At 36.5% G+C, this 10,271-nt stretch overlaps 2 protein-coding genes across 2 annotated transcripts; one reads left to right on the top strand and one right to left on the bottom strand.

Moving 5' to 3' along the window:
- The first annotated feature begins 237 nt into the window (after positions 1–237).
- On the top strand, positions 238–5,079 carry sfxn4 (sideroflexin 4). Its single transcript, XM_039672444.2, has 14 exons — positions 238–435; positions 562–627; positions 806–868; positions 947–973; positions 1,472–1,526; positions 1,677–1,702; positions 1,826–1,879; positions 1,959–2,021; positions 2,201–2,269; positions 2,634–2,724; positions 2,858–2,973; positions 4,168–4,253; positions 4,341–4,458; positions 4,578–5,079. The coding sequence occupies exons 1-14, from the start codon at positions 397–399 to the stop codon at positions 4,653–4,655; spliced, it is 951 nt and encodes a 316-aa protein (XP_039528378.1). The 5' UTR covers positions 238–396; the 3' UTR covers positions 4,656–5,079.
- On the bottom strand, positions 4,795–10,095 carry dennd10 (DENN domain containing 10). The gene is made up of 9 exons (XM_039672443.2): positions 9,659–10,095; positions 9,158–9,354; positions 8,543–8,622; positions 8,212–8,360; positions 7,858–7,969; positions 7,327–7,427; positions 7,130–7,237; positions 6,962–7,056; positions 4,795–6,824 (listed from the first exon to the last, which is right to left on the bottom strand). Exons 1-9 carry the CDS (start codon positions 9,696–9,698, stop codon positions 6,657–6,659), a joined length of 1,050 nt encoding a protein of 349 aa, XP_039528377.2. The 5' UTR covers positions 9,699–10,095; the 3' UTR covers positions 4,795–6,656.
- Between the last annotated feature and the right edge of the window lie 176 nt (positions 10,096–10,271).

Below are 10,271 nucleotides of genomic sequence, written 5' to 3'. Positions count from 1 at the left end.
TGCCGTAGACATTCATGTAGTATCAAATATAATATATATTCAAAGCATATAATTATTTAATTGAAATGAAATCAATCGAATTAGTTAACAGGTAATTATGTGCCAAATAACAATACCTTCAGTATTTTTTATTTAATTTGATGGCTCTTTTACGGTGTTTGTCTTAAAAAAAATGGTCTTGACCGTAGACAGTAAACAGTCTTGACGCGCTCCCTGATCATGCTGTAGTGTAATTGGATGATGTCTGAGCACGTGACATGCGGAAGCGTCGCAGACTTGTCTCATCTGCGTGACCTACACATGGCCCTACACAAGTTAAGCTCCTATGGTTAAGCTTTGTTTAAGAATCATAAAATGAATTGGTAATGCTTCTAGAGCCGTCATTAAAAGGATAAAATGGACCCCAACTTGCAGTACTGGCAAACCAATGGACAGGTACTTTCTTGAATCTGTGCGTCGTTTAAAAATCACGTTTTGATTTATATTTGTCTTGCTGTTGCTCGTGAAAATTATGATATCAGCGACAAATAAATAAATAACGTTAAATGAATCATTTTTCAGTCTTTTCTAAGCAGACTGCGTCTCTGGTTCAACATCCTCGACCCTCGTTATGTGTTGTCATCACAGGTGAGTAGCAGCAGCATAATCAGCACATGTACATACTCTGGTAACATCAGTTCACATCAGTACTGTCAATTGCTTCTTATAGAATGCATATATATCTCGTTTTGATACTTGTCCCGTACATGTAACATTGTTTACATTTAATAGATGACAACAAAATACATAATATGGTTTTTCTTAGGCGGAAATTAAGGAGGCCCGGATACTTCTTGAGAAAGAAGGAAACAAACAGAGAAATGAAAAGGTAGGCTGCACAATACATTCATTCATTCATTCATTCATTCATTCATTCATAAATAACAATATTCCTATCTCTTTATAGGTTGCTAATGCCTGGTTACTGTCTCTTGTAAGTGAATGAGTTTATATTTTTCAAGTGAACATGACAAACAAATATAAATATTCATTCTTAAGACACAGGACAAAAGGGGCCACAGAACTGAAATAATACCTTATTTTGTATCATAATGTTCACTTTGCATATTTTCAGGGTGATTTCTTGCTTCTTCTATTCTTTCACAAATGATAACGTGTATGTGTAAAGAGTGCTCTGTAGAGTTAAATGTTTAAGATTAATAGAGTACTTTTATGGTTTGATAGAGTTTTAGAGGTGGGACTTGATTTTGTCAACCAAGAATTGATTGGATGGTTGAGGTTTGCTATTACTGTAATCTGATTTGATTGACAGGTCGTCCCACCCTCCTGCTGAAAAATACGCCATCAGAGGGATATTATTTTGATTAAAGACTATGAGGACAAATTCATTTTTAAAAGATTATAATGTGCACGGATAAATCATTTTTTGATTTCATGGTGAATTTAAACATTTTTGTCAATAACTTTTTAGTCTTCTGTCCATGCTGATACTGGAGCTGTAATCTCACCAGTGTTTCGTCCTCAAGGTATAATAACAAACTTGAGGGTTTGTGTTTTCTGCAATTTATACTTTTGGGATATTTATTCATTTATGTGAAGTAATTTGCATTTATCTGAATTGAAAATGTTCTTTTGCTTCTCTGATGACTTCTACAGTACTTCTTGTTTGTTTTCAGGTTTTCTACCTATATCTGGTCCCTTGGTAAGTTTTTAATTTCAGAATGTGCTTACAATGTACTGGAGATGAGCAGCTTCAAATGTAAATTAGTGAGTTGTTAGTTTTTATAATCCACAAATGAATATATCCACATATTCGTTTCCACAGGTTGTTGCAAGTTTAATACCCCACAAAGGCATTAAACCTGCTTTGTTTTGGCAAGTAAGGACATTCTACATTTATGTCTTCATTTTAGTTTTTTCTTATCAACTATACATTTTTGAGACAATTTTTGCTATAGTTTTTGCTTCAGGCATACTGTGCAGGATTCAACCATTCTAACAGAAATGCAACAGCAACTAAGGTAAAAAATTATATGTTAAATCAAATTAAAAACTGCTTTACTTTCACTTTACTATTTTAACCACTGTATTAAGTCCCAGGACATATTTTCTTTTCTTTTGTGTGAGTAATAATAAGAGTGTTCTGATACAGGATTCGAATTGTTATATTTATTTAACTTTTTTTTTTTTTTTTGCCTAGGATAACACAACATCATTGAAGCAGTCAATTCTTATGGTTGGAACAGTTTCCTACTCTACATTTGCAGGGGTACGTACGAGGCATTTTTGTCACTGTCCTGTTTTCTCAAACCATATTCATCTGATGATTTTATGTTTGGAAAATTGTTGACACAGGTGTGTTAAACTCATGAAACCTGTCAAGGTCCAAGGGTCATGTCCTGGTCATATTTCACCCCCTGAAATTAAAAGAAAGGAAAAAGATTATATTTAGTTTACAGGAAATTAAGCCTAATTTAGGACCATTCCGATTTTGACTATTATTATTATTATTTTAAAAATACACATTATTGTGAATGACAATTAGGCACACGTTTTTCTCTAATTTTAGTTTTTTTCAACACGTCATTTGTTGTATTTTAATGAAATGTGACCTGGATATGTTCTCTTTTCAGGCTCTTCCACAGATTATACTCCAGCGTTTTAGACCCTTCAGTGCTGTGATTGAGACCATCTGTAGATCCTTGTTACCTATTCCTCTCTCAGGTAAGAACACCAATATATATGCACACAATACACCTAGCATAGTTACTTTATTTCATAAATATTCCTGATCTAAAGTCTGCATTCTAGTGTCATAATACCATTGAAAGGTTTTGAGTCAAACGTGGTTTTCTAGCCTGTCTAGCTGCATTCAGTGTAATGGTGGTGAGAAGTGAAGAGTCCGACAATGGGATACAAGTGTTTGATTCTAATGGGAATGCTGTCGGAGTGTCAAAGGAAGCTGGTTCCAAGGTGATTAAATTATCATTATCATTAAATTACTTAAATATATACTGATGAGCCAAAACATGACCAATCACAGGTGAAGTGAATATCATTGATCATCTACTAACAGGTCTGGGCAGATTAGATGGGAAGCAAACAATCAGTTCTCATTATCAATGTGTTGAATGCAGGAGAAAGGGGTAGGAACTAAGAATAAAGAATTTGATGAGGGCTAAATTGTTATGATAAGGTGACTAGGTCAGATTATCTTTAAAAATTCAAGGTTGGTGTGTTGATCCTGGTCAGCAGTGGTGAGAATTTACTAACAGTGATCAGACAGGGTGTGGGGCGCCCTAGGCTCATCGCTGTGTGAGGGCAACGAAGGCTATCCCATCTACTCTGGGCCAACAGAAGGTCAGAAACATTCGAATGATGTTTATGGGGGCAGTGTGTCACAACACTGCTGCGGATGGGATCGTGTTGCCGCAGACCATTCAGGGTGCCTATGATGACCCCTGTCCACAGTCGAAAGCACACTGTGCACTCGAGCGTCAAAACTGGATCTCCTTGTGAAGGTCGCCGATGAGTCCTATTTTGTTTTACATCACGTGGACGGCTGTGTACATGTGCACCGTTTACTTGGGGAAGTGAGTGCACCAGGATACACTGTGGAATGATGACAAGCCGGTGGAGGGAGTGTGGTGCTCTGGGCAATATTCTGCTGGGAAACCATAGGTCTGGCCATTCACGTGGACATAAATTTGACACATGCCAGTGCCACCTACTTAAGCCTTGTTTCAGAGCAGGTACATGACAATGGTGTTCCCCAGTGGAAGTGGCCTCTTTTAACAAGATAATGCACCCTGCCCTACTGCCCACATTGTTCTGGATTGGTTTGAGGAACATGAAGAATTCATGGTGTAGCCATGACCTCCAAATTCCCCAGATCTTAATCCAAATGAGCATCTGTGGGATGCAAGGATCTGCTGCTAACATCTTGGTGCCAGATACAAGAAGACATCTTCAAGAGTCTTGTAGAGTCCATGCCTCAGCAAGTCGGCACTGTTTTGGCAGCACTCGGATGACCAACACCATATTATGCAGGTGGTCAATGTTTTGTCTCATCTGTGTATATTCTTCACATGTAATTGGTATTCGATGATGTCTCGCATCTAATCATTCATGGATCATTTGGTTTCTACCATCATGTTTTGGTCTTAGGCCATAAAGGAAACTGCCATCTCAAGAGCGGCTCTCTTTGGCACCACTGCAGCTGCTCCCAGTTTTCTGCTGGCTCTCCTTAAAAGGTACTAAAACCATTTCCTTTCTGTTTTGCAATTTGATTCTTAAAAGTTTTGATTGTCTAAATTTGAAATCTGCTGTCAATATTTCAGGGCAAAATTTGTCCAAAGAAACCCCATGATAATCGCTCCTGTTCGGCATGTTAGTACTGCCATTATTTTTGGCCTGATGATTCCTGTGTCCTTTAGTCTTTTTCCACAGTTTGGCAAGGTAACACACATTAGATAACTGATGTTTGTTAAATGTTAATGCTAATTCATTATATCCATTTATTTACCATTTTAATTTTGTAAATAAATTCAGACAAGCAACCTATTTTTTGTTTGCAGATTAAGAGGGAGAATTTAGAAGAGGAGTTTCGGTCACTTGAAAGTAACAGGGAACTGTTTTACCACAGAGGACTGTAATGTTGCTATTGCAAACATGCTTATTTGAGGGCGACTTTTGACATGAAAAGAATGGAAACAATAGAATATACTAAAAGTTCAATGCATTTCAACAAAAATTCTAAATGGTGTACATTAGAAGTATTAAAAACACACACTCTTTTTTCCAAATGATTTATTTAATTCTGTACTACTGCTTAATGACCACATTAAGAAGTAGAGCTGTACAGGTTTGAATTCATATGAATTTTATAGCTAAATTCACTGTATTGAAATAGATGGAATAGATTTTACTAAATAATAACACTTAAACAATTATACCTATCCCTCACTCTGTTTGTTAGGGTCAATACAATTTCTGTCGCCACTCATGTATAATTTGTTTTGTATATTTAATGATCACACATGCATTAAAAAAATTATCCAAGGAAACAGCATTTTACAACTCTCTGAAAATTATCACAATGTTTAAGAAATTAGAGATTAACAGTTTAAACGTCCTCTTTTTTTAGTATATATTGCACACAACACATTATCAGAAAATCTTCTATGATCTATTAGTTAGGCACAGAGGATAGCCCTTGATAACAAGGGGTTTTCAGATTAAAGGGTTAATTCACCCAAAAAAGGAAAATTCTGTCTCATTACTCACCCTCATGTTGGACTAACCCAGTAAGACTTTCTTTCATCTTCAGAACACAAATTCATATTTTCTTGATTAAATCTGAGAGCTGTCTCACTCCTCCATAGGCTTCTATTGTGATTGAAACCTGCCGGCCCAGAAGGTTAGTAAAAAACATTGTTAAAAATAGTCCAAGTGACTAAAGTGGCTCAACCTTAAGTTTATCAAGTGACGAGAATGCTTTTTGTGCACCTATAAAATAATGACTTTATTCAACTATTCATTTTCTTCTGAGTGAATTCACGTAGTGTAACAGCGCAGCAAGTCAAAACTTAGCAGTAGCACCTCACTGCAGTACAGGAGATCCAGGGGCCGGAGTTGAATGCAGATCTAAAAGGCGGAGATGGGTAGGTTTAGGATCCAACTCCTCCCCTTGGATTTCATGTTCTGTAGTGAGGACCATCTCGAACGTAGGCTCACTTTTGGCCAGCATCATATGCATCATACACATGACCAGCGTCGGCCAATAGTGAGCCTGTGTGCTGTGCTGTTACAATAAATTAATCAAAATTATCTTAATTTGCGTTCCAAAGATGAACGAAAGTCAACACGAGGGTGAGTAATTACTGACAGAATTTAAATTTTTGGGTGAACTAAACCTTTAATAAGGAGATTAAACATAAAACATTTAAAGGAATGCTTAAATCAGTATTATGTGGAAATGCAAAATGTGGGAACAAAGTTCCATCCCACAGGAATGACTTTGTATATTTAAATTAGAGTATATAATCATAAAAAGTACTCTAACAGGAATACACCTATGGGTTGTTAATTGTCATCCTAACTTTATGATTAGGTTTTGGCACTCAATCGTTCGGTAAAAAACTTTTCATTGAAACCCTCTACCTCTAGAGCAATTCAATTTGTTTAACTGAACAATTACTATAACAGTATTATTATTTTACAGCTGAACAAATGTTAGGTATGAACTAGGCAACCGTCAGCCCTTTGATACTGGTGTGCAATTATGAAATATTATAAAAATGCAAACAACATGCCAATACCTTGAAAATACTTGTAGAGATATAAATATAAATTGGCTCAAGATCTAAATGCTACCAAAAGGTTCGATTAATAATAATTATTCACCTCAAACCAGTGTTATTACTTGGAAATATAACATTCAACATTCATAATTGCATCCATCATGTTATAGCTACGTGTTGTACTTCTATATCTTTATATTGTCCAAATAAAACTTATTTTCCCATCTACAACCCTGATATTAGAGATTATCCAAATGTTACAATTCATTTTGTGATTCCACTTTGAAAGGCAAGTTCCTATCTCAGTGATATTATTGTGAGGCATGCAAGTTGGACGGGATGGTCACTGATTGGTCAAATCTTCAAGAGTTGCTCAGCTGCAGCTAAGTGAAAGAGGAAGTTTTCAGTCGCTGGAGGGTAATGCCGTTGCTTCAGAGTCTCCAGAGTCAATTTAGAGTTGTCTGCTTCATCAGCAAGAGACATCAGATTACTGAGGATTTCTTTAGTTTTTACTGAAATATCCTGGAAACAGATTGAAAAATAAAAAGGGTTGGCTTAAAACTACAGTGTTACAGGACTTGAATGCTTCAAAAGTAGATTGTGCAACAGCTATATGATGTTTCTTTGCTAATACTTAGGACCTTCTTCTTATTACTTGCCTTAATAACCTGTGCATCTGTGCGATCAGTGTCCTCTGCAGCCTGGACAATGAAGTTGCCGATCTCTTTATGGAGTTTTCCCATAGCCATTGCCTCTGAAAAAAAACAAGTCATGGTACATGACAATTCTACTTAGTCTCTATCAATCTGTAAAGCAAAATCTCTCACCTTTGGCATTTTGTGAGACCGTGATCTCACTGTCTGGTAGATTTACATACACATCAAACAGGTCTGATCGGTCTCTGACTTCAGCATCGACAAACCCTGCAACGTACCCTACAGAGATAGTGAATAAGAAACATAAACATTGCAGGAGTGATAACAATAAATCTAGTTTTGGGAGAAGGACCCGTTTTCCCTCGTACCTGTACACAGCTTGAGGTTTTCCAGCTCATTATTATCCAGATGAACAAAAGGCTGGAGTATGGACCAGTCTTGTCTATGCCATACTAGGCCAGGAAGGGCCCTGGTTTTAAAAAGAAAAACACATTTACCACTTCCAGCCTTTTTAATGCATGCCGATTATCGTTAACTTGTTTAAAAGTTTGGGGTCAGTACGATTTATTTTGGTTTTCTTCTTGAAATAAATGAATGAATCAATCTATGAGATCCCAATGGTTGACCATTTATCCTTACATGATGTGTAGAAAGAAAGAAATAGAACCATAAGCACCTGCTGCTCTTTGTTACAGCACCACAGGATATAAACACTAAGATACTTAAATTCAATGTGACATGCAGTTTTCAACCTATTTTACTTCCATACTCTGACATTTCTAGTTTGAATTAATGTACGTCAGTGAATCATGCACAATGTTATTAGGAATGTAAATGGTCAACTTTGATTTCATGTTAACTTAATGATCATGTTGTGCAATGAAAATGTCCATGGTTACCTTGTGAACTCCAGCAGCACCTCAATCCGTGGGTGATAGACCACCACTCTTTTTTTCAGCATTAGTGCTGTGTAAAGGATGATGGTCTCCATACCAAATTGTGATACTACATCTAAAATTAAGATGAAATACCTCATGAAGTCTTAAATATAGCTAACTGGATACCATACATAAATGTCTTACAGAATTGAGATGCTTTCTTGAAAGATTTCTCAAATAACCACCATGAGGCCAATTGGAGCAAATGGCTATGGTATCAAAAGTAAGTAAACATCAGATAATTTTAGCAGTTAATTTCTTGCTTCATGTTGCCATAAGTGCTTGTAATGTTCATTTTAAAGGTGCACCCCTAACCTTTTAAGGAGCCAGCCAGGTAGGCCTTCCTGACATCATAGTCTTTGATAAGGAAGGAACCGTTCTCATCACTCTGGCATATCCCTTTGGTCAGAACAGCAATGTAGCCTTCCATCATCTTCACAGGACTTCCATGTTTAATATACATCCTGAGCAAAAACAATATTAAAGATGCAACATGTCCTTAGAAATGATTTAATGACAAACAAAAGATGCTTAATAAACGTAATAATGCTAAATGACCATTTATTGACACTCAAAACAAAAATCTACACTCAAGTGGGAACCTCTTTGTTGGGTACTAAATGGTTTTTACTTAAATTAAACCTACCTGCACAGAACTTTACTGAATGCAGCATATTTTTCAGGGTTGAAGTCCTTAGCTGTGACAACTATTGAGAAATGTGTCACCTTTGAATGAAATTGAGCAGTCAGTTAGCAGGCCGGCATGATTCTGATCCTTTATTTAGATTAAAAATAAGTACCATCAGTCTACAAAGCATTCAGCACTTACGGTAAAAAGCACATAATGAGATATACTAAGCATTTGTCACAAAAGAAGTTGTAATTGCAATATATTACAGCAGTGCTTCTCCGTGGCCCCCTATTGTCCACAACAATACGCAAACAATATATACCCCTAGCCCTAGTTTTTTTTTGGTTTTTTTTAAATATATAAAGGTTTTACAGGAAACAAACAGTTGTTGAGAGGGTAATTATTAGTGCTGTCAAATCGATTAATCGCATCTAACATTTGTCTTTACATAATGTGTGTGTGTGTTATTAAAGTTATATATAGGTGTTTGTGTATGAATGTCTGTGTATGTCAAGAAAGATAGTCATTCATTCAGGTTTGGAATGACAAACTGTTCATTTTACGTTATTTGAGCACAGGTTTGATAGCTTTTTAGGATGGCAGTGGTGTCCTAATTATGAAGTCTGGTACCTTTTTAAGCGCAGTTGGCTCCTGAACCTCGACAGTGGTGATGTAGTACCAGGTTCTGCAGTACTGTCCGAACACGAACTTGTGCAGCACCCGATTGTCCAACGTCAGGCAACATTTTCTCAACAGAACCTCTCGCAGATCAGCACCAATGGAAGGATAGCACCAAACCCAAAGCGTGACTGCATTTACATCTTTCTCTGTGTATGGGGGACAAATTCAATTACTGACAAAGTAATCATCTAAAGGGACAGTTTCCCCAAAAATAATCTGTCATATGGCCCTTTTCTTTAGCAGAACACAAAATGAGATGTTAGACTCAGTCACCATTTACTTTCACTGCATCCTTTTTCCAATTTCCACAAAATGAAAGTTAACAGTGACTGACAAAAAAGTGCTGTCACTCTGCCTAACAACTCATTGGGGATGATGGGTCATCTGGTGGTGAACTAATGCATACAATGTACATACAAATGTTATCTTTTCCCGTTATTTCAATCTTACCAATAAGTCCAAGACTCAGCATCAGGTCAGATGTAGCCATATTCCATTCCTTGTCCACGTTAATCTGTTTTTAATACTTTAATGATTTGTGAACAGTTTAGCAGTTTGGAAACCAAATGGAAAGGTTTTTCAAAGCGAACTGACACAACTCATTATCAAATATGCCAGGACAGTCTATCCAGAAAACAATTAAAATGTCAAAACGGTTCTCCTTTCAAAATAGATGTTAGTGTTGAATCCAGATGCAGTTTTCTTTTAAAAGCCTAGCGTTACGAATTATCAATTAGTTTCTAGTATATCAGTGTAACTTAGGTGAATCAGTTGTGGTATTGCAATAATTCCGGCGAGTATGTGTATCAAAGAAATATAAAAATAAAATGAAAACTTATCATGAACAGTGGACCTCCACTACTGGTCAAGTGACCAACATGCCTTCTTCCGGGTTTTATTTCTCTCAGTTCAACCAAAATATTCAGAAACATACTGCCATCTAGTGTGTTGGTGCACAATAAATCCCAGCAACATTGAAATTATAAGCCTACATTTTTTAAATAATCGGAAAATGTCACAAAACTTGGAGCAACTATACGGATGTTCTTCAGATTCAATATCC

This window comes from Pimephales promelas, chromosome 11 (genome assembly GCF_988280905.1).
Source record: "Pimephales promelas chromosome 11, fPimPro1.hap1.1, whole genome shotgun sequence".
Lineage (NCBI taxonomy): Eukaryota > Metazoa > Chordata > Actinopteri > Cypriniformes > Leuciscidae > Pimephales > Pimephales promelas.
The sequence above is the reverse complement of the archived record's forward strand: the minus strand, read 5'-3'. Positions and strand labels throughout refer to the sequence as shown.

Excerpts from the sequence above, each read along its gene's own strand:
- sfxn4 (XM_039672444.2), top strand. The coding sequence starts at position 397 with ATGGACCCCAACTTGCAGTACTGGCAAACCAATGGACAG. Across the intron at positions 436-561 it reads ACTGGCAAACCAATGGACAG|TCTTTTCTAAGCAGACTGCG; the intron begins GTACTTTCTTGA and ends ATCATTTTTCAG. Across the intron at positions 1,703-1,825 it reads TACCTATATCTGGTCCCTTG|GTTGTTGCAAGTTTAATACC; the intron begins GTAAGTTTTTAA and ends TCGTTTCCACAG.
- dennd10 (XM_039672443.2), bottom strand. The coding sequence starts at position 9,698 with ATGGCTACATCTGACCTGATGCTGAGTCTTGGACTTATTG. Across the intron at positions 7,970-8,211 it reads CCTGGCTGGCTCCTTAAAAG|ATGTAGTATCACAATTTGGT; the intron begins GTTAGGGGTGCA and ends TCTTAATTTTAG. Across the intron at positions 7,238-7,326 it reads AAACCTCAAGCTGTGTACAG|GGTACGTTGCAGGGTTTGTC; the intron begins GTACGAGGGAAA and ends CTATCTCTGTAG.